Source organism: Cydia fagiglandana, chromosome 23, assembly GCF_963556715.1.
Source record: "Cydia fagiglandana chromosome 23, ilCydFagi1.1, whole genome shotgun sequence".
NCBI lineage: Eukaryota > Metazoa > Arthropoda > Insecta > Lepidoptera > Tortricidae > Cydia > Cydia fagiglandana.
Window position 1 is genome coordinate 4,295,573 of NC_085954.1, and position 23,754 is coordinate 4,319,326.

Consider the following 23,754-nt stretch of genomic DNA (forward strand, 5'->3'; position numbering starts at 1 on the left):
ACGGAAGACGCTGGATGCGGGTGGCTTCCAACCGGTACGAATGGAGGTCCAAGGGGGAGGCCTATGTTCAGCAGTGGACGTCTTATGGCTGAGATGATGATGATGATGATGAATGATATATTTACTTATGTTGAGTTAGTCTGTCATGTCATAACAACATTTTAACTATAGACGGTCAAGCAAATCTTGTCAGTAGAAAAAGGCGCGAAATTCAAATTTTCTATGAGATGATATCCCTTCGCGCCTACATTTTTCAAATTTGCCGCCTTTTTCTACTGACAAGATCTGCTTGACCAAGTATAGTTATCTTTTAATCTGCATTAAATTATTATACGTGAATTATTTGACTGGTTCTTCACTGTATGGCATAAACCTATCCCTGTCCAAGTCATATTCTAATCAAATATAAACCGCGAACTCTCAGCGGCCAGTACGTACAGCAAGAAGGTTATTAGCGGATTAATGTCGCTGATTGGTAGTTATTGACATTATATGCATTTCATCTACACTTAGCTATGTACCATTAGTGTAATAAAGATGACTCTTATTTTGTTAACCAGCTTTGATTACAGGCTCTGTAAACGCGTCGTCTTATTTGAATGTAGGTGTAATTGTGTATGTGTGCTAATTTGGCCCGAGAATTTGAACGGTAATGTTCCTAAAGGCGGTATCCATGGTTATATATGATCGCAGGTCTAAAACCGTTTAGTAATCTACTAGTATTTTTTTCAAATTGGATGCCATGATTTAACTGACATTAATAGGCGAGATCTTTTTTCAAGTCGAGATATTTATATAAATATCCATGTTATCAGGCAATTTCAAATTATTTTTTCATTGAGAGAGACAAATGCTATTGCTGTCTTTACTATCATTAAATGTGTCACAGCTCCTAGTTGACGTTAATTGAATACTTATGTAACCTTTGTGGAAATATGGTAGATAACCTTTGATAGTCTACATATAATCCTATAATCTGTCAGTAGCTATAGAAATGTTTAATAGAGACTTGATAGTTTCTGACTCAAATTCTAACTTTGAAAAAATATCTGACAATGAGTATTGTCAATTTTTTTTTTCGCTGTAACATTAATTGCGGAAAAGTAGCTATCTAAATCTAGTAAAAAAATCAAATATGCCACCGGCAATAAACGACGAAACTAGACATGAAATTATATTTTTGCACCAGCAAGGGTTAAGCATGCGTGCAATAGCAAACGCGTTAAATGTGCAGGTATAAGGTTCTACAAAATAATAATTTCCAAACACATTGATTTTATTAAGAAAATATCTAACCTATTCATTCCTTTCTAGCGAAATACTGTCAGTTTGTGGGTAAATAGGTATGCCGCAGAAGGAGATATAAATGATCACCGTCAAGGCAATCATGGTGTCTCGATACTATCAATGGAACAACGCAATGAAATGCGAGAGAGCTACATGGAAAATGGGTTTATATCTACCAACTATTTCGCAGACCGCTTCAAGTGCCACCCCAATACCATCCGAAAGCATTTGCATTCTATGGATCTTCACCATAGACGTCCCGCATACAAAATTGCTTTGACGGAAGATCACAAAATCGCTCGAGTCAATTTTGCTCAACAGTACCGAAATTTTGATTGGGGTTCGACAATATTTTCCGATGAGAAGTCGTTTAATTCAAGTGACCACGGTCGTTTACATCTCTGGCGTTATGACAATACGCGATATGCGGAAGACCATGTTATACCAAACAGGGAGTCGGGTCGCATCAGTGCAAATTTGTGGGGGTGGATGAGTTCGGACGGTGTAGGTGAGCTGGTTCCTTTACCTCCCAGGACCAACGCTCAATGTTATCTCAGCGTGTTACAGGAAAGCATGCTTCCCACCGTAAGGGCATTTTATCCACGGGAAGAATTGCCACATTTTCATTTTGTGCACGACAACTGCACGATACACAGGGCCAGGATTGTAAAAGACTGGCTCCATCAACGTCGACAGGAAATAACGGTCATACCGTGGCCTGCTAAGTCTGCGGATCTAAACCCCATAGAGAATCTATGGGGTTTAATGGTCCAAAGATGGGAAAATCGAAATGAACGATCAAGACAAGCTGTGGAAAATCATTGCCAAGAAGTTTGGGAAGACTTGCGAGGAACTGATTATTGCACTCGATTTGTGGAGTCCATGCCTTCGCGTCTCCAAGCTGTCATTGATAACGATGGGTCATATACAAGTTATTAGTTTTTAGATATCTCTTTGCTTTAATACGAATAAACAGATTTTGGTCTATTTGTTATGTTTTTTACATTTTAAATAGTAGAGTTAAACGTAAATATTTTTTAAATAATAATAAATATTTTGACATAGATCTTTACGAGACAGTAATGAGGGTATTAGACAACATTACAAAGAAATGTTTTAAATTCCAATAAAAAGAACACAATAAAATATTCGTAAAATAATGAACTTCTGCTTATTTATAATTATATTTTTCATTCACTTTCCTTTTGACAGCTGTTATCTACATGAGTTTCAGTTTATGAATTATATGGAAATGGCTGCCGTTAAAAGGAAAGTGAACGAAAATTTCTACATAGCAGCTTAGCAGTCAAATAGACGTTTCTAGGACTAAAGCGGATGTTGTAATGTAACCATAGTAACGTCAGCTTCCGGAAAAATCGCTATCAATCATTGGTTAAATATTTTTGTTATTACGTAACCATAGTAACGCCACCTTCCGAAGAAAACACGGGCGGTCATTGGCTAACCGTATTTGGTTTTACGTAACTGTAGCAACGACCGCCCCATTGGTCAGCAGAGTTCGGCCGAAGTCGTGATACGAGACTGGTAAGAGTTCGGACCCCGACTTGGATTATTCGACCAAGTTGCGAACAGTGGTAAGTGGCTCAACATTCCCGTGTGGTGACTGTACCATAATATTGCATTGTCATCTGATTTATACATGCATGCAAAATTTCAGCTCAATCGGAAACCGGGAAGTGGATCAAATTTAACTTGCAAGATTTGATTACAGAGAACGGTCAGGTGAAACTAAATAAAAGCTTGTAATAATAATACCTGTCGAGAAAATCACTGGTAGCGCCGGTAAGAGCGTGCAATATTTTGGACCCCAGGCTGCCTTGAACCGTGGCAAATATCCGGGTCAACGCGAAGAAGACGATGATAGTTCATAAAAAATTAATAAAATTTCAAAATCCACCTACTTAAAAGCACAGAATAAATAATAGGTGGAACCTGGATAATTGCAATCTCAAGGGACCGGCCAATTTTTGTCAATTAACCAGGTTTTTCATTTAAGCAGGTCGTGTCAATTAACGTGGTTCAAAAAATCGTTGTGTCAATTATAGAGGTTTTCATTAATAGAGGTTGCGTTCTGACAAATTTCTTTTATGGAGGTGCAAATAACCATTTTAAGTAGATTTACACGCTTACATTCTATATTTTGCTTCCGTCTATACTTGCACTTTTACACTACATTAATGACCACTTTATTTTCTTATCATTTGGGTTTAAAAAATTCCCTTGAATTGTAGAAGAAAGTTTTATTAGAATGTAAAAAGCATACTTTGTTTTTTATTGATCAAAACTATTTCACCTACTACAGGCTGTGATAGATACCCAATAAATAAATTAAATTCTGGATGGAGATATAAATAAAATTTCAATTACAGAGGTAATAAGCAAGACTCGTTTCAATAATAGAGGTAAAAACAAGAGCAAAAATAACGGATTTTTTTAGCACAGTGTCAATTATAGAGGTCTTAAGTTGCGATGTGGTCAATTATAGAGGCAATATTACGAAAAGCACTAAAATCTAAATTGCAATTATAGAGGTTCCAAAATTTCAATTATAGAGGCCTTTTGGTCTCAAGGGACCGGGACCGGACTTTTGGTTGCAATTATTAAGGTTTTCCATTTATCCAGGTGCCAATTAACCAGGTTTCACTGTATTCGGTACAGAATATTCACTCTCTAACAAAACGAGAGATACAAGCGTGAGCAAGCGTCCGTTCCGTAGCAGTGCGCGGCAACCACTACTGCTAGACACCAACATTGGTGTGGGCCGCATGTACTTGTAGCGACGCGACGAAATCGCGGAGTGAGCCACGCCTGCTAAAAGTAAGAAATGAATGATATAAAGAAAACTTACCAAATGCGTCTTGAGATGCGACTGGTGCGTGTATTTGGAAGCGAAGCTCTTGTGGCATATATGGCAGGTGTATGGTCGCTGCCCGTTGTGTAAGTTCATATGCTCCATTAGTAGGGTTTTGGAACTGAAAATAAGTTTTATATCAAAATTAAAAAATTTCATAAAAGAATTTTTAGCTGACTGTACTTTTCTTTCAACATGCAACTAAGGGCTGATTTAGACGGCGCGCGTACTCGCATGCGATTTTAGTTACATTGCGGTCTGTTGGTCATGTCCAATTCAACCGACCTATCCAAAGCCGCAATGTAATGAGACTCGCATGCGAGTTCACGCATCGTCTAAATGGGCCCTAATACTCACTGAGACAGTTCTAACACCTTTTCACACACTTTTTGTACCGAGACTGACTGAAATAGCAAGACACGTTCGTATTCGTACGTTTCCGTGAAAATACGATGGAAAATAATTATCATACATCGTTATCGCGGGAGCAAATATAAATTTATTAAAGAAGTGGTAAAACAGACTGCCCGTTTAGTAAAAACAGACCTTTCTGCCTACACATTATAAGCCTCCAAGAAGTTCATCATACATAGCACGAAGTTTTTGTTGCATAATGTTCATAAATCTTGCTTTACACTCTGTTAGTAAATAATGACCCGGAATCGACATATCAAATAAATATTCATGATTTATTTTGTACAACATTATTTAATTTTTGTTGATCTTAAGTGATTTTCGTAATATACGACATAAATTTTCTCTATGTTTTCTACTCTTAATCTGCGGCGTCGTGCAGTAAATATCCATTTTAATTGGCTAAATGATCTTTCGACTGCTACTGTTGTAATGGGTGCGTTTTTAAAACGACGGAAGTAATCAAATGTAGAACGATATATCGTTGAATCTAGTACTATCTCCTTCTCCGATATCAGTTCACACATTTTTTTCATAACTTCATATCCGGCATTTTTCTGCAAAACCACTTTGAACTTTTTTAAAATCTGTTTTCCATCTTTATTCAAAATTAATTTGGATATATGTTTGTATGTATTTTGTACTATGGTCAAACTTTCACTAAGAGATAGATTTTGGCACTGCAGTTTATTTATAGCATCTGGTATTACTTGCAGATACTTTGCTATGAAATTTACATCTTTTCGAACTTTTGCACTGAGTAAAGATTTTTTTGCTTTGACGATGCACTGTGCGTCTGAATTACGAAATGTGTCTATAACGCTTTTTATTTCATCAAAATACTTGTTGTAGTAAGTGGTAGCCTCGATCCATGTTCCCCAGCGAATAATTGTTGGGTTTGGAGGCAAAGGAATTCCATTAAACATTTCTCTTAATGCTTTTACTCTTTTCGGAGATTTACGAAATACTTTCTTTACATTTGAAATTAATAGGTTAACTTCTGGAAAAAGAACACGAACTTGATCGGCAACTCTGTTAAGAGCATGGGCTAAACATGTAACATGGACAATGTTCGGAAAAAGTGTTTTCAAATTTCTGCCAGCTTTCAACATATACCCCACACCATCAGTCAATAACAACAACACCTTGTCATGCTTATTGTGACCAGGGCCCCACAAATCATCCAGGGCATTTTTTACAGTATTAGTTATACTGATATTGTTCGTTTCATTTAAACATTTGCTTGACAGCACGTGTGGAGTTCCAACATCATCTTCAAGCATAGCACCTACTATAACGTTAGCGATTTGACGACCTATAGCATCTGTGGTTTCATCAACACTTACATATATATACGCGTCTTTTAATTCGTCTCTAATTATATCCATCTCTTTGTCGTATAATTCATTCACGCAAGTCTGCCTCAGCAAACATTCTGAAGGGACCTGAACAGTTTTTTCAAATTTTCCAGATACACAATCTTCAATGAAATTTTTAAATACAGGGTTCTCTAGTTGAGACCACGGTATGTTACAGCTTACTAGAAATTTTGTCAGTTCCAACCTAAAATCTTTTTTGAGAGAAGTGTGTCTTTCAGAGTTAAAATGACGTTTCACGGAAGATTTAGTTTTACAAAAACTAATATTGCACTTCGAGCAAAATAGATTTGTATCGCGAGCCTCTAGCTCAGGATAATCCTGTATAAACAACCCCACAAATTCATCACATGTTATTTTCCTTCGAGGCATTTTAAAGGCAACTTCTATTTGATTATGTTGTTACAAATAAAGATCAGTCAAGATTGACAAATGTCTAAATTGACTGATAAGGTTGCGTACCTAATAGGTAATCTTTTTAAGTACCAATCAAGTCAAGTATGGAGGTAAGATAGCATTGATATTCAATAAAATAATTATACATTTTAAGGTCGTAGGTATAAACGTTTCTCTATACGAATGTCATTTCTGTTTTTGACTGTTTTTTATAATCTTTCAGTATTGTCAAATCGTATTTGCTCCCGCGATAACGATGTATGATAATTATGCACTACATCATCTGCGATACTAATCATACATTGAGAGTTAAATAAAAGCTTGTAAAAAACAGTGATACATAGAATTCAGAAAAATTTGATCAGTCGACGTCAAAGTCAAATATGTTAACATTTTTCGCCTTATCACAAAGGAGTAAGGTGCAAAAGTGTAAATATATCTTTGACGTCGACTGTACATACAACAATTTACAGCTTAGGGGCTGTTCATAAATTATGTCATCTATTTTTGACGATATTTGACCCCCCCTCCACCTGAAATCATTCAAAAATCATGCTTCGAATGACCCCGTTTCCTCCTACGTCATGCTACCATCATCCGATTTCCAGACCCTCCCTCCCCAATTTGAAACGACGTAATTTATGAATAGCCCCTTCGGGTGGTATTCCATCTGTCCATGTGTATTTTGTCTCACATTTTGCAGAGTGAGACGCAATTGGACATTGGACCAATTGAAAGATTGGATAGATGGAATACCAGCCTTAGCTTAGTACACTATACACTATTCTGTATAATAAATAGAAGATATACCTGTATTTCTTATGACAGATGTCGCATTCATGGAACCTGCTCTTGTCTTGACTCGAACTTTCTTTCGTATGTTCAGCTGCAGAAAAATGAGTATTTTATATTTTTATTTCGAATAAAAAATCCATATTATTGTTAGTTAGATTTATTGCCATCTTTCGACAGAAAATTAACACTGTCAGAACGCCATTTGACTTTGATCCTTATTCTTTCATTGATATGTATTAACTTGTTAAATATTAACGCCATCTACTCGACACTATGCCAAAGGTATGGTGCAACGTTTTCGAGCGATGGCGCCATAACTTTAAGCCTACGCTCGAGTATGTTTTGCGGTCACTGAATTGTCAAACTTCAACTTTTGATAATCAGTTACCTGTCAAATTCGAAGCACGAAATTGTCTTAGATTTTACGCATATTAATCAATACATATATCAATGGTGATACTAACCGACGTAGCACCTTGTCGCACGTGCGGCAGACGTAGACGCGAGCGTCGTGTTGTGTCCGCATGTACCGCATTATGAAGTCCGCAGCGACCTGTACAGCGCCATCTAGCGAGACATTTGCTAAACCTGTAGTGATACTGACCGACGTGCGCGATGTAGTGGTCCCTCCGGCGCAGCACCTTGTCGCACGTGCGGCAGATGTAGACGCGAGCGTCGTGTTGTGTCCGCATGTGCCGCATTATGAAGCCCGCCTCGCTCGCGCAGCGACCTGTACAGCGCCATCTAGCGAGACATTTGGTAAACCTGTAGTGATACTGACCGACGTGCGCGATGTAGTGGTCCCTCCGGCGCAGCACCTTGTCGCACGTGCGGCAGATGTAGACGCGAGCGTCGTGTTGTGTCCGCATGTGCCGCATTATGAAGCCCGCCTCGCTCGCGCAGCGACCTGTACAGCGCCATCTAGCGAGACATTTGGTAAACCTGTAGTGATACTGACCGACGTGCGCGATGTAGTGGTCCCTCCGGCGCAGCACCTTGTCGCACGTGCGGCAGATGTAGACTCGAGCGTCGTGTTGTGTCCGCATGTGCCGCATTATGAAGTCCGCTTCGCCTGTGCAGCGACCGGTGCGGGAACCTGGACCAATTTATAAAGGTATCATAGGCATGTTGACATGAATCGCGAATATATAACATGTTATGTTTTTACCATAGCAGGGAATATTAGAATGCTGAAAATCATATTTTGCAAGTGTAAATATGCGTAATAAATTAATTAAAAATAATCAAAAGTATTTAAAATAAGTATCACGTGACTGCAAACGCCAATCGGAGCGCGTGACGTAATAACATGAGAATCACCACAGACTAGTCGTCAAACCTGACCGTAATCCATACGACACCTCCAAAGAGTTTGGATGTTCAAAAACTGTATGTATTTTTTATTTCGACAATAGACATTTATTACGTACAAAAATATTATTACATGATATAAAAATATATATTTATTTGTTATTAAATAAATAAAATGTTATATAATATGATATTTCACCAAAATCTTTTTAATAATTTGGCTGAATGGAACTATCATCGCCATGTTGGCTGTCGGAAACAAAAAAAATAAAATTTAAAAAGTTATATCTGGGCTAGGGCATGCAGTACCGGTTCCGGTACCAAGAATTTCATTTCCCGGTTCTGGGCATGGCTGGAACCGGGATTCCCGGTTCTTCCCGGTTCTAAAGGCATCTTTTAAATACATTTAAGATGTTTTTTGTGTTAGCGTACAATCTTTATGAATGACTTATTTTGATATAAATAATTGCATAAGAATTAATAAATGACTCAATTTATTAAAAAAAAATACTTAATTGGCGTTCCAACCTATTTTACGAAATTAACCGGCACACTTTGCCTCCGCCTGGGCCGAGCCATACGGCCGTAGCGTAGGTAGTCGATGCACTCAGTACTATGACGGCACGGCCTGCCTGCATGAATACCTACCAGTGTTGGGCGAACGTTAATTGCAATTGACCATTAACTAGTACAAATTGAACCGTAAACGGTAACGGACGGTTACAGCTGACGGTACAATTTGTACTGGTTAATGGTCAAGAATATTCAATTACATTAACGTTTCGGCCAACACTGCTACTTACTTTACTAGGTTAGTTTGTTGGGTTATTTGGGTCCCCCGTTTCATAGTACCATTATTAAATGTTATTTAATGTCTCCAGCTAAAGTACTAAAACATTACTACTATTGAATTGGGAATAAATAGCCATATGATAAGAACCGGGAAATATCGGTACCGGGTCTTCAGTACCGGTTCTTTTGACACTATAAAATTCCCGGGAATTCCCGGGAATTCGAGAACCGGGAATTCCCGGGAGCATGCCCTAATCTGGGCCCACTATATTTGCGCTCACAATTTTAGTTGTATCATAATAATTCATTTTAAATTGTAACTGTAAGTGTTTTTGTGTGAAATCAGTTATTGTGATTCATTTTTGAAATGGTTTTATCATCGCTGAACGTAATATGTATACATATAGTTCGCAAGTAACAATATCATTCAAGTCAAAATCCGTAACTGCAACGTAAGTATCATGTAACAAATATTTGTTTTATACTCTAGGGTCTTGATTGTTGTTCTTTTACACATAGGCACAGCATAAGACATGTACAACTTGTTATTCATTATTTTAGCTTATATATTTACGTAATAGTGAACTTTTAGAAAGAGAGATAAATTAAATACTACAGCTTTTGCTCTACGCTAGGACTGACATTTTGGCAGCAGTTTGTTTATTTATCTGTCCGTGACGTCACGTGACAGCTTGGAGCGTTTAGGCTCAAACTTTAAACACTAAACTTAATATATTTAATATATAACTATAACTAATTAAAATATCTCAAAGTTTTCTTATTTATCAAAATCAGGTATTTGACCATTTGGCCTATTAAAATAACATATTGCTATATTACTCAGTGGGCACAATAACCTACGTACTTAGGTAGAACTAAAGCCACTATTAATAGGGGATATTACTGCAATGTTCTGCCGCCAGAATGCAGCACTAACTCCTCTAGTAAACCATAGAGTACAAACACACACACACACACACACACACGCACGCACGCACGCACGCACGCACGCACACACACACACACACACACACACACATACACACGCACACACACACTTATACACACTGTGCTGTAACTGTTTTTTGACAAGTTTTCACAGACAATAAAATGTGACATTGATGCATCAAGGCGGTTTGTTAACGAGGGCCTACCGGGAAACGCGTAAATCGAAATTTAGTTATCTGCCTCTTTATCGCTCGAATAAGCAAGTGATAGAAAGGGTAGATAACGATATTTCGATTTTCTTGTTTCGCGGTGGACCCCCCAAATTGTGACGGATAGTCGTACCCAAGTAGCATGGAAGTGTCGGCAACATCAATATAGCAGCCAATTAAGAACTTAGAGTGATTTAAGGGACGTATAAGAGTGTCAGAAAAGATTTAAGCTGTATAAAAGGTACTTTACAGACATTATACAGCTCAAGCTGTATAAAATCATTATAAAGGATTCTGCGGAAGCATGGGGTGCTTTATCAGAATATAAAAAATCTACTATAAAACTAAAAGTGTTGTGAGAGACTACAAGCTAATTCTATCGTAAAAGCTGTATACAGGCTGTATTGTAGTAACACTTGGCACTTTAAGCTGTACAAAAGTATCTGTCAACTCCGTTTTAAAACATTAAGTGTTGTGAAACACTACAAGCTAATTTTATCGTAAAAGCTGTATACAGGCTGTATTGTAGTATCACTTGGCACTTGTAGCTGTACAAATGTATCTGTCAACCCCGTTTTAAAGCTATTTCTTATGGCGTAATCTTACTCTCCTATAAGAATAGTAGTTGTATAACTTCTGTCTGTAAGGGTATTATAAAACCAAATGAATAAATGGCAGCTATAGTACAGCTTTTTTCTGTATTACTGATAGAGTCGCTTATAATAATCTTTTGGCGTAATTTTACACTCGTATAAGTATAGTAGTGTAATGATTTCTGAAAATAAGTGTATTATAAAACTAAAGGAATATATGACAGTTACAGTACAGGTTTTTTATTTGTTATACGGATCTCTAAAGAGAATTATAACTTATGTACGGAGAACCGAAATACAGCCAAACGAATACAAATATTCTATTATAAAGCTGTTTTAATTACAAAAGCTGTAAAAGACACTCCATTTATTACACAGCACAGCTACTAAGATTATAATGCTCTCCAACTATCCTGTAGGCTGTTTAAAAATTGTCGCCATTTTACAATAAAAAAAATAAAACATATTTGTAAATATAATTAAAGAAATACTTGCAAATATTTAGCAGACTAACGCCGTGTTATGATTACCAGCTAAAATAAATTGTTTAGCCTTAGAATTAATATTTATAAATATTTTTGATACTCTAACCTTAAAAACAAACAGTAACTTTACCGATTTTTGATATTTTCCTTATGGTTTCTCTTTGTTATTTTGTAGGCGCGTAAATATTTTGCCAGAAAAGATACACAGGTTCACAATAAATAATAATCCGCACTTACCAATAATGTAATATTCCATTCAAGTCCTGTATAATATTTACTTTTACTTTTACCATCCACTATAACACTTTATTGTCGCCATTACTATATTACGAATGAACAAGATTAAGACATTTTAGTTTCTTAAATAATTATTATTCTCTTGTAATTCTTTCATATAACTCATTTAAAACTTATATTCTTATATCGTACTTATAAGAGATTATCTGGAGTGTTAAGGTTTCCTGTTACACCGAAATATAGCTGTAATGCAGCTATTATGCAGCTTATGTATTGCTTATACAGCTACTCTACAGCTCTAATAACGCCAAAGGCTGTATAATTTGGGCCCTTTTTTTACTTATAAGGGCTGTATAAGCGCTTATACAGCCTTTGTACAGCCTAACTGTACAGCTTATAGTATACAAATAAACTTTAATACAGCTTATATACAGCTTGCAATGCTACTTGGGTAGTGGCGCCTCCTACGCAGAGTTTCGCGTAATTCCCTATTAACAAATTATAGTAATGGAGACAATAATTTCTAACCTTTAGCTTTATTCTTCTTGCAGAGCACACATTTAAATACACCATCTTCCTTCACCACAATCTGCAACTTAAAAAAAAACAACTTGAATGCAACCAGTAAAGTTTTTTTTTTGTAAATTTTATTTTTCAAAAAAAATACCTGTTAAGTACGGAGGCACGGTATGAGGAGAACAAGTGTGATGTTCTCAATCAAAAGATAGTTTGTCGTTTACAATAAAGAAGGAATTTGCATGTATCTTTATACGAATAACCTGTCAGAGCATCCTTATGGCAAGCGACAATGTGGTACCTTTTGATTGAGAACGTCACAAACGCACAAGTATTATAGGCTACATTCCTACTAGTCAAATCAGCTTCTTTTTTAGAACTGTCAAAACGATTTGCTAATATGGAATTTATATGAAAACGAATGTAGTGACGTCACAGTCAACTCACCTACTTTTTATATTTCAATCCGATATATTAAATAGAAATAGTGCTTAAAAATAACTGCTGCCTATGTTTTTCTAATTATTATCTGGTGCTTTATTCCGTGTACGGTGTGAAATAATTTATTTTAAGTAGAGGAAATATCCCTATTATTGTAATGTTATCAGTTATCATCAATATCAACTGAAAGTTATCTTTTCCAATAGATAGGTATCCTGGCCTATCCTGGTTCGTTTAGGTTACTTCAGATGCCTGAAGGGCAAACTGTTCAGAAATAGGAGCCCCGCGAAGCGGCGCTTCGTCGACCCAGGGAACGAGACAAAGATTTTCACGTTTCACGATATGCTTAGTAATTTCACGATCGGCCGCCGATATATACAGTCAAAGAATTTAATTTCCGACCCATTTCGTACCTTGTCACAGTGACTATCAATATGAAAGTCGCTAGAGACCTCATACTATTTGTCACTGTGACAAAGTACAAAATGGGTAGGACATCAAATTCTTTGACTGTGCGATGTCACAAAATACGACGATTACAAAATAATATACAGAAATACATACATGATCTGTGAAATCCTTTTCTTCGTCTTCCTTGGGTTTGCTCTGCACCGATTTGACGCGATACATCTCCCCCGACTGCACTTTTATGAATGCGCCACCTTGGAAAAAAATATAAAGAAATATTAAAGGCCTGTGCACACCGGATGCGTGTGCGTGACGTGTACGTGCGCGTGCGGTGTTGTAGTATACAGATTCTTATGAGAGACGGCACACCGCTTGCGTGACGTGTGCGTGTGCGGCTCCAACATTTTAGCGCACGTGCATGTCACGCACACGCAAGCCGGTGTGCACAGGCCTTTACGCTACTATCGCGGTCATAATAATTAATTGGAAAACATGCAGATGTGTTTGGGAAAATTAAAAATAAATATAACCCTCCTTTTGCGTTGCCGTAGTCGGGTAAAAAGAAAGAGAGAATCAACAATTTAGTTCAGAGATTTTCAAACTGGGATACGGAAACCACCAGAGGGCCCAGAGGGGTCCGCCAGTTATTATTAACGGTTCGCGAAACGATACAGTATAAATGTCTGGTAAAAGTGGTAAAGTTTGACTGATTGCACTTGCACATTTTCTAATGAAAAGTTTTGAAAAAAAAATAATAAAGCGGTTAGCAGTCGGATCATAATTCTTTTCATTGTCTTGTTTTATGTCCCCAAAAAATGTGACGGAGTGGAACTTTTTCTATGAGATGAAATTTAATTTTCACCTCAGCAGCTCGAACAAGGGTACTTTGCTTCTTAAAAACAGTGAGCAAAATGCGATTTTGCTCACTGAGTCATTTTGTCTCACTCAGTGAGCAAATTTGCTCACTGAGTGAGACAAAATGACATTCAAGTGACCTTTATAGTCAAATGTCATTTCAACATGCAGGGTCTAATACAAGTTCGATATACTTGGGTTCTATTATCACTGTCCCTCTAGGTATGTTCTCACTGCTTAGGGTGAAAAATTTTGTGTACTACACGAGATCAAAGTTATTTACATCACGTGCGCTTTTGAATCCCTTACTACGCTCAAGATTCTAAATTAGAATCTTTCGCTTGCACGGGACTCAAAATAAGCACTCGAAGAAATATCAAACTTTGATCTCTTGTTGTACAAATAACTATTTTCTCATTTAAAATTAAACAGCTAGACACGCGATAGCACTCGACTCTTTTATTTATTTGATAGAAGACGGAAATACAAGCGTGACAGAGTGGTCAGAAACAAAACGAACAAAATAATTTTGACCCAGTCGAAATTTAATTAGGGTTTGAATTTTAAGTTATAAGTTGCTTTGGGACGCGCATTCATATATAAATTCAATAAATTGTTCCAGCCTGTACAGCAGCGGTCGGCAACCTTTTAGCAGCCAAGGGCCACATAGCAGTTAACGAAGTGGACGCGGGCCGCACTTTGTTAATATTGATGACTTTATCCGACATTATCATTTGTCAATATTACATACAAAATAGGCTCGCGGGCCGCAAGTGAGAGGGCCGCTGGTTGCCGACCGCTACTGTATAGTAAGTATATAACTACATACCTTGCTCCCGTGCCGCGGCAATAATAGCGTTTGCTGTCTCCTCATCTCCAGATACTTGAAGCTCTATTTGTGAGTCTTCGTCATCTGCAAACAAACAAAAAAAATATTTATTAGATTATATATTTGTATGTATTTATATTTATTTATAAGTATGTATTAATATTTTTATGGACATGTAATTGTTTCGTATATCTATTGTATATATATGCCTTTGCACCTAATGCATCGCATCGTATTTAGTTATGTTTCTAGGGTAAGCTACTTCTTTTAAGTCTCGCCGTCATGTACATTTTATCTTAGTTTGACTACCATTTCATATGTATCTCTCAGTTACTTAAAGGCTAGCTGGAAGAGATCCCTTAAGGGGATAAGTTCGCCTTTGTACACATTTATTGTACTCTCTCTGTGTTATGTACTTGTTTTGTGCAATAAAGTGTTTACTACTACTACTAGATTAGATTCAGGGTAATTTTATTCCTTTCCTATTTAAAGTAACATGTCTGGAATCGAACCTTGGCTGTCGGCCTGCGTGTCCGCGTCTTCACTGAGCAGCTCGAGGCCGGACTCGCTGTATACAAGCTTCTGCCCCGACACCACTCGGAATATGGAGTTCTCGTCAGACATCACTATCGTTTCTGTAACAATTAAAATATCAAGTTATTGAGATTATTCATCAAAGAAAATGTAAATTTGACAGCTGAAATAGACGGCGCTGTTTAACGTACGTTTTGTGGCAACTATTAGCTAGACCAGCGGTCGGCAACCTTTTAGCAGCCAAGGGCTACATAGCAGTTAACGAAGTGGACGCGGGCCGCACTTTGTTAGTATTTATGACTTTATCAGACATTGTCGTTTGTCATAATAGCCAGGGAGGCTTGCGGGCCACGAGTGAGAGAATAAGAAAAAGAATAATTTATTAAGAAAAACCTTAGAGAGAAACCTAAGAGGTTCGCTGGTCGCTGGTTGCCGACCGCTGAGCTAGACAACCGACAGACACCGCATAATGTACGGCGCCGTACAGAGCCGTCTACCTCAACTGAAGTACAACATAGTCTATAACACAGTATCCCTTACATACCCATTTACCCACATTATTTCTATCTCACTTACGTTCCTCGTCATCCTCATCTTCCCTCTCGCTCAGTATCTCCAGTTTTCCAACAATGTACTGGTCTGTAGTGGCTTCCGTCTCATTTTCACCCCCGCTGTCTTCCAATGATGATAGTAGGCTGACATCAAACATTGATTGGTCGCCCACTGTTGTAGTACAGATCCCTTACCCACATTATTTATATCTCACTTACGTTCCTCGTCGTCCTCATCTTCCCTCTCGCTCAGTATCTCCAGTTTCCCAACGATGTACTGGTCTGTAGTGGCTTCCGTCTCATTTTCACCCCCGCTGTCTTCCAACGATGATAACAGGCTCACATCAAACATTGATTGGTCGCCAGATTTTTGTAGCACGTATGATGACTGCTCGCCCGATTTCTGTAATGTAATGTATGGGAATGTTAATACGTGTTCAAATTGCATGTTAGTTTTTAGTTTTTGACGATTGTGATGTAAATTCTTATAATTTTGGCTTAGGCAAAGTTGTACTGTAATTTATTTTACCAAATAAATAATCTAATCTAATTAATAATTTAGTTAGATGGATTGATAATAACATACATACATATAATCCTGCCTATTTCCTGGGGAAATCCTGAAGAAAGGCCAGGTCAAGAGCACCCTAAACCGGCGAGCGCGTATGAGGAATGTTATGAATGTGAAGGAAGCGAAAGAGGTATGTCAGGATCGTAGCAAGTGGAAATCCGTGGTCTCTGCCTACCCCTCTGATAATAACAACATTAAAAATACTTCGACTTCGAGACTTCGAAATAGAATTTTAAAACATAGTAACCGCCATAGACTAGGAATCCTCTAGACCGAGTTTAGAGCAATTATTTCATGCAACCGATGATGCTTAAAATGCGGGGGTGCGCGGGACGAGGTGAGCAAAGTCCCGTGCCGTGATTGGTCCGTTCAAAGACACGGACGTCACACAAAGACACTTTCGACTCGAACATGGAGTAAAATTACCGTATGCGTGGCAGAGGGGGCAGCGCGACTATGCTCAGTCTGGAGGATGTTTTGTCTGTGGTAACAGCAAACGAAATCTATATTGACGTTTGACGTACCTTTTCTGTTATTTCGCTTGTGCCATCCTCTTGAGATACTATAGCGTATGAACAGTCTGAAAAAAGTAAATATTGTTATCACCACATTTTTATAGGGAATATTACTGCAATGTTCTGTCAGAGTGCAGCAGTAATTTGTTTACTAAACCATAGAGTAACTTATACATACTTTACTAGGTCTTAAACAGTTTTTTGACAAGTTTTCACTATGACATTGATGCACCAAGGCGGTTTGTTTACAGGTGGCTTATCGCGAAACGCGAAAATCGAAATTTCTTTATCTGCTTCTCTATCGATCGAATACGCAAGAGCGATAGAGAGGCAGAAACCGAACTTTCGATTGTCGTGTTCCACGGTAGGCCATGTGATTGACCTAGTGACGTGACCTTTCATAAATGAGTAATTATTTACCTTCATCAATTTCCATAGCGTGATCATCATTATTCCCATCTTCTCCCATCCTCTGCAGCACCACGGAAGATATAAAATCCTTCGGCAAACTGCTCTCTTCGAACACCAAGTCTTCGCTTGCTTGATGCTGGACATTCTCCTGTTTTGGTATCACAATGTTTTTGGCGAGTGCCGGAGTGGTCTTGATACTTTGGGTGAGGACCGATGAGCCCACGGTGACTTTGAGGCTCAGTTTTGATGGTACAGTGGTTACTGACTGGAAATAAAGCAGCATGTTAATATAGGAAGCTTGAGCAAGTGTATAATTTCTCCTTAAAATGACTTATAGCAGTATAGCTTTTTATCATAAGGTTACCCCCTTATTGGTAATACTTTACGGGCTTGATTTAGTTAAATTATGTTTTATAGTCCCCGTGCATGAACTATAGGATGCAACATAGTAGCCGTCAGATTTATGGCGCAAGGCGTAAATCTGTCGTTTATGCTTCCGATGTAGCCCACAAGATGGCAGAACCTACTATGCACAAGGAAATGTACCGACGAGAATGTTAAATGGTAGAACTTGCTTTGTACATGTGCACATATGTTTCCCATTCAGGCCACAAGATGGCAGACCCTCCAACGTCCACGGTCCCTAAGTCCCTTCTTTACAAATACATAAGTCAAAATGACAGATAAAGACAAACTATTCATACCTAATTCAGGCCAGTAACGCGTTTATTAATAACGCCCTACATTTTTAGGGTTCCGTACCCGATCCTGTGTCCGTCTGTCTGTTACCAAGCTGTATCTCATGAACCGTGATAGCTAGACAGTTGAAAATGAAATTTTCACAGATGATGTACTTCTGTTGCCGCTATAACAACAAATACTAAAAACAGAATATAATAAATATTTAAGTGGGGCTCCCATACAACAAACGTAATTTTTGACCGAAGTTAAGCAACGTCGGGCGGGGTGAGTATATACTTGGATGGGTGACCGTTTTTTTTTTGCCTTTTTTGCATTATGGTACGGAACCCCACGTGCGCGAGTCCGACTCGCACTTGCCCGGTTTTTAGTCTTATTACAATAGGCATAAGGTTGAGTGTTGCTGTTTGTAACAAATATTGTTAGGTCACCTTTTGTGTGACTCTGGCAATGCGACCGACATTGAGCACGAAGTCCGGAGGCAGCGGGTGCAGCTTCGACGCCGGCAGGACTACTTTCTTCATCTCCGGCTTGGTGGGGCTCTCGCTGTTCTTGTTTATCTGGCCGTGGAGCTCCGACTTGATTGTTTTTAGCCTAAAAAAAAATTATGTATCAAAAATTACATAACTTTTTCCATCGTATTTTCTCAGAGACGTTTGCATTTGTCATGTTACTTCAGTCAACCTCAGTACTTTTTGTACCGAGACTGACTGAAATAGCAAGACACGTTTGTACGTTTCCGTGAAAATACAATGGAAAATAATTATGCGATGTAGTGTAAAGCTTTTATGACAAAAAACTAAATTTTGATTTTCGTTATTTGTGGTAGGCCCCCTGGCAGGTTACATAAAAGCTTGTATGTACTTAATAAAAAGATATTCCTTACCGCACTTGCAGGTCGTCATATTCCTTGCACGTCTGACTGCATTTCTTGCATATGACAGTCGAATGTATGTCCTCCTCTTTCAACGGTTTCTCTGCTATCTCACTCACAATGTCCAGCAGTTTCTTGCCGGATTGCAGATTACTCTGCCAAAAAAAAGAATATAATTGTTGACCTAAAATTTCACAAATCTGAACTTTCCTAAAACATGGCTCTAGTAGACCCATGATCCCAGTCAATATAAGATAAGATAAGAATCCAGTCAATATAAAGTCTAGTGAAATTAACCGTGAATCATTCAAAACTGTCAAGGTTCTAGTAGTTGTTACATATAAGGGCCCCGCCACATCTGGCGTCTTTCGAGCGTCGGCGTCTGTCGGCGTCGGTCCAGCGCTATGGAAAATGACGTCGCTGCGCAGTTGCGTCGACGCTGCGTCGACGTTGCGTCGACGTCGGCCATAGAGTTGTAGACGCCGACGCTCGAAAGACGCCAGATGTGGAGGGGCCCTAATTAGGGGCTTTTATTCTCTCAGATTCTGATCTCAACTAGGGTTGCCAACTTTTTTTTGGTGGAAAATAGTATTTTCCAGAATAAGGCATCAAAAATATAATACATTTAAAAAAATATAGTACTTTTACATAAAATACTAAACATGAGTGTAATATACGTTTAATCGGAAATATAGTATTATAGCGTACTATATATTCTTCCAAAAGTATATAGTACAGAGAGCCAAAACATAGTACAATACTATATAATATAGTACGGTTGGCAACCCTAATCTCAACCCTCCTTTTTCCCAAATCTTGCGTGAGATCTTTTAAAATGCGTGTCGGGTTAAAATACGTTAATTTGATCTGGATTGGTTACTAAAGTAGGATTTATGAATTACACTGTATTAATCTCTATATGAATTTATACTCTTTCTTGCAGAAAAATACAACGATATTATCAGAGACTAGGTTCCCCAACGTGGAATGAAATTGGCTCGAGAGCTGAAATTGAGTGATATACCACTGACAATAAAAATTCTTGTTTACGCGCTTATAATGGTGCAAATGTCCATAGGCGGACAATACTTTTGTTTGACACTGTCATGGCAAAAAAGTATAATTACCGTGTCTTGTATGAGGCTGATGGTATTTCTGGCGCCCGTGCTGGTGCTGCATATGAAGCAGCTGGCCACCCGCGACACACTCATCCTGAAAAATAAGGTTTTAGTTGTTTCACTAAATTTTTTAAACAAGTTTTTTTTATCTGCAATCGGCTGTTTTAGCCAAAATCGGATGTTCTGTCTTTTTTGAGGGTTTTGAGAGGTATTCCATTAAATACTCACTCTTGACTTTGATATAATTTATCTTCTATAGTTCGTTTTTTTTAGCATTAGAAATAAGGTAAACAATCTTGATGTGTCTTTTAATTGAAAAACACATTTTAAAAATAAGTTACGGCAAGTATGTAACAATGGCTGCTATTTAACTGATCACCAGATTTAATAAAATTTAATACCAAAAAAATCTACTTTACCACCCTAAAATAATGAATGATCACCAAAACTATAACACCATTTTAATGTGAAATGATTACCAATTTTATTACATTTTACTATCCTATTAAAGGAAATGACACCAAATTAATCATTATTAACCCAAAAATTGTAAATAATTACCAAATTTCAAACCCCAATTTAATGTCAATTGATAACCAAACTTTTACATCGTGCTATCCTATTAAATAAAATGACACCAAAATAATCATTGTAAACCCAAAAATAGTAACTGACCACCAAAATTAGAACTCTATTTTAATGTACAATTATAACCAAATTTTTAAATCTTGCTATCCTATTAAAGCAAAGCAAAATTTTCTAGTAGCATTTCGTTTCTGTATGGGTTGCAGTTCAAACCTAATCTAACCTACTTTTCTAGTAACATTTCGTTTCTGTAAGGTTCGCAGTTCAAACCTAACCTAACCCACTTTTCTAGTAGCATTTCTTATCTGGAAGGGTCGCAGTTCAAACCTAACCTAACCCACTTTTCTAGTAGAATTTCGTTTGTGTGGGTCAGAGTTCAAACCTAACCTAACCCACTTTTCTAGTAGCATTTCGTTTCTGTAAGGGTCACAGTTCAAACCTAACCTAACCCACTTTTCTAGTAGCATTTCGTTTCTGTAAGGGTCGCAGTTCAAACCTAACCTAACCCACTTTTCTAGTAGCATTTCTTTTCTGTAAGGGTCGCAGTTCAAACCTAACCTAACCCACTTTTCTAGTAGCAATTCGTTTCTGTAAGGGTCGCAGTGTTAACCTAGCCCACTTAACTGATAGCAGTACAAACCTAACCTAACATACTTTTCTATTTCTAGTAGCATTTCAGTATGCCTACCTAAGTTATGCGGTGCGGGGTACGGGGGTTGAGCGGGAGGGGCTAGTAATTTTGGCATCATTTTACTTTATTTGGTAATATGTATAATTTTTTTGGTATCACAGTGGTTTATTTAGGTGAAAATATCGCATTTATTTGGTCTTCAAGATTTGGTGATCATTAATGATTTTTGGTAATCATTCAATATATTTGGTATTCGAATACAATTTGAAGTGCAGTCGTAATTAAAATGGTGGTACATTTGTAATTTTAGGCCTTATTTTTTTGGTGTTCAGTAATTTTTTTTGGTAAGCATGATTTTTTTATTTAGGGTACCAAAGTATTTTTTGGTGGTCATTATATTTGTAGCCTGTAACAATTATGAATCTAATACGATCATTTATATTCTTCTGCTTTCATAAGTAATCGTTTTTGATTTTTAAAAAGCGTTTTTCAATTAAAAGACATGTTAAGATTGCTTACCTTCTTGCAAGTTCTTTCTAATGCTAAAAAAAACGAACTATAGTGCCTTTTGGTCTTTTTTTCAGCTTATTTTTTTAAAGATCTTATTTTACTTAATTATGTTACTTTCAACGGTCATCTACAACTCGTCGGAATGATTCTAAAAAACCGGACAAGTGCGAGTCGGACTCGCCCACCGAGGGTTCCGTACTTATTATAGTATTTGTTGTTAAAGCGGCAACAGAAGTACATCATCTGTGAAAATTTCAAATGTCTATCACAGTTCATGAGATACAGCATGGTGACAGACACAGACAGACGGACAGTGGAATCTTAGAATAGGGTCCCGTTCTTACTTTTTGAGTATGGAACCCTATAAAGGCCTGAATAAATAGATGTCCCTGAGAAAAGTTTACTTGACCACATTAGAAATCTTTGCCTAGATACTTGCAACAGGCTCCAAACTGAATTAATTGGGGAAACCAGATTGGATGTCAGCCCTATGTGAACACAGCCCAAGTAGATTTATCAGCCATAGGTATGGGGGCTCTTATGGATACACTTCAACCTTGTCTTTTATGTAATTGTCCCATATTCTCTGTGGTGCTAGCATTTATTAGGTGGTGCAAGGTTTCACTTCAATTGAGGGGAAGGCACCCACAGCAACAACTTTGCAGCACCCCATGCCTGCCTATTATTTGCACCTACTCAAAACCTGGTGTACCGACTCCATTCACTTAAAAGTGTTACATTGATACTGTATACATTTTAATTACAAGCTTTTACTTAACTAACTGTATGTACCTATGTAATTATGTATGTTTGTATGGGTCAAATATTGCAAGTTAAATTTGATCCACTTCCCAGTTTCTGATGAAGCTGAAAATTTGCATATGTGTGTAAGTCGGGTGACAATGCAATATCAAGGTACCATGGAGCTGATCTGATGATGGAGAAAGGAGGTGGCCATAGGAATTCTGTGATAAGACAATGCAACCTAATTGTGTTTGGGGTTTTTAGAATTGTCTTGATGAGTATCAGTTGTCTGTAGAAAGAGAGAAATGACTACAGTCATGATAAAAGCATGTACCAAAAATGAAATTTGTACCTAAAACTTATTTTATTAAATTTATCAGTTTCATTAGCTACCCAGATAAGAGGTATACATAGTCTTGACTGAGATGAGATAAACAATCCTGAATAATGTCAACATACTGCACAAGTACTTGCTTTGAAAAGAATATCGTTCATACTGCACTTTTCTTTCAATGAACAAATAGCCAATACCTCAAGGGTTTACAAATCTAGGTCACCTGCATAACAATGTATTTCTGAATAGAGTAAGTCTAAAGAAGACAATGGCTATATTAAAATTATATTAAGTAATAATTATATTTAAACGGAACCATGCTGTTGAAATATAAAGAAATGGTTAATTATTCGATTCTGCAGTTATGTAAAAAAAACTTCTTAAATGAACGAGTTACTGAAGCAGCATCGTAACGTTTTGTAAACAAACTTTAGGTGAATTTAAATCTATTGCCACCATAGGGATAAAAATAATTCTCAAGGCATTCAGCGTTGATAAAGCTTCGAATAAATTTATCCTTGTATGAGGATGCCAATCCGCCATTTTGTTTAGCCAAACTAGCCAAATTATTCTCAGTATCAATCATCGGTTTAAAAAACTTAACAATAACATATGAAAACGCATTACCTTGATTATTTATCCAGTTTCCTTGTTAGTTTCTATAAGTTTTCCGTAAATTTTTGTCAAAAGTTGTCAGCAATGATCGCTTTACGCAAGCAGCCACCATTACGTACGCTACGTACTGTCAATGTCAAAAATTTTGATATCGGTAAATGTACGGTCAAATAATGCACGACCCAATAAATTAACGCCTATATTTATTTTATGAATGCGGATTACTAAAAAACAAATATGAATATGTTAAGAATTAATATTCTTAATCAGCATCACGGCTGCCAGATGGAAACAAATT

At 37.4% G+C, this 23,754-nt stretch overlaps 1 protein-coding gene across 1 annotated transcript in view; it reads right to left on the reverse strand.

The window, feature by feature from the left end:
* LOC134675747 (zinc finger protein 585A-like) overlaps window positions 1-23,580 on the reverse strand; it is a 36,922-nt gene extending 13,342 nt beyond the window's left edge. The window contains exons 1-15 of the mRNA XM_063534057.1: window positions 23,469-23,580; window positions 20,047-20,131; window positions 18,932-19,074; window positions 18,477-18,639; window positions 17,356-17,611; window positions 16,945-17,000; window positions 16,069-16,252; window positions 15,875-16,021; window positions 15,277-15,399; window positions 14,765-14,848; window positions 13,237-13,334; window positions 12,244-12,310; window positions 7,745-8,236; window positions 7,156-7,231; window positions 4,157-4,280 (exon numbers count right to left, since the gene is read on the reverse strand). Of these exons, the coding sequence (XP_063390127.1) occupies window positions 4,157-4,280; window positions 7,156-7,231; window positions 7,745-8,236; window positions 12,244-12,310; window positions 13,237-13,334; window positions 14,765-14,848; window positions 15,277-15,399; window positions 15,875-16,021; window positions 16,069-16,252; window positions 16,945-17,000; window positions 17,356-17,611; window positions 18,477-18,639; window positions 18,932-19,074; window positions 20,047-20,130 (2,097 nt within the window). The 5' untranslated portion in view covers window position 20,131; window positions 23,469-23,580. The remainder of the gene's footprint in view (window positions 1-4,156; window positions 4,281-7,155; window positions 7,232-7,744; window positions 8,237-12,243; window positions 12,311-13,236; window positions 13,335-14,764; window positions 14,849-15,276; window positions 15,400-15,874; window positions 16,022-16,068; window positions 16,253-16,944; window positions 17,001-17,355; window positions 17,612-18,476; window positions 18,640-18,931; window positions 19,075-20,046; window positions 20,132-23,468) is intronic.
* Window positions 23,581-23,754: the final 174 nt, after the last annotated feature.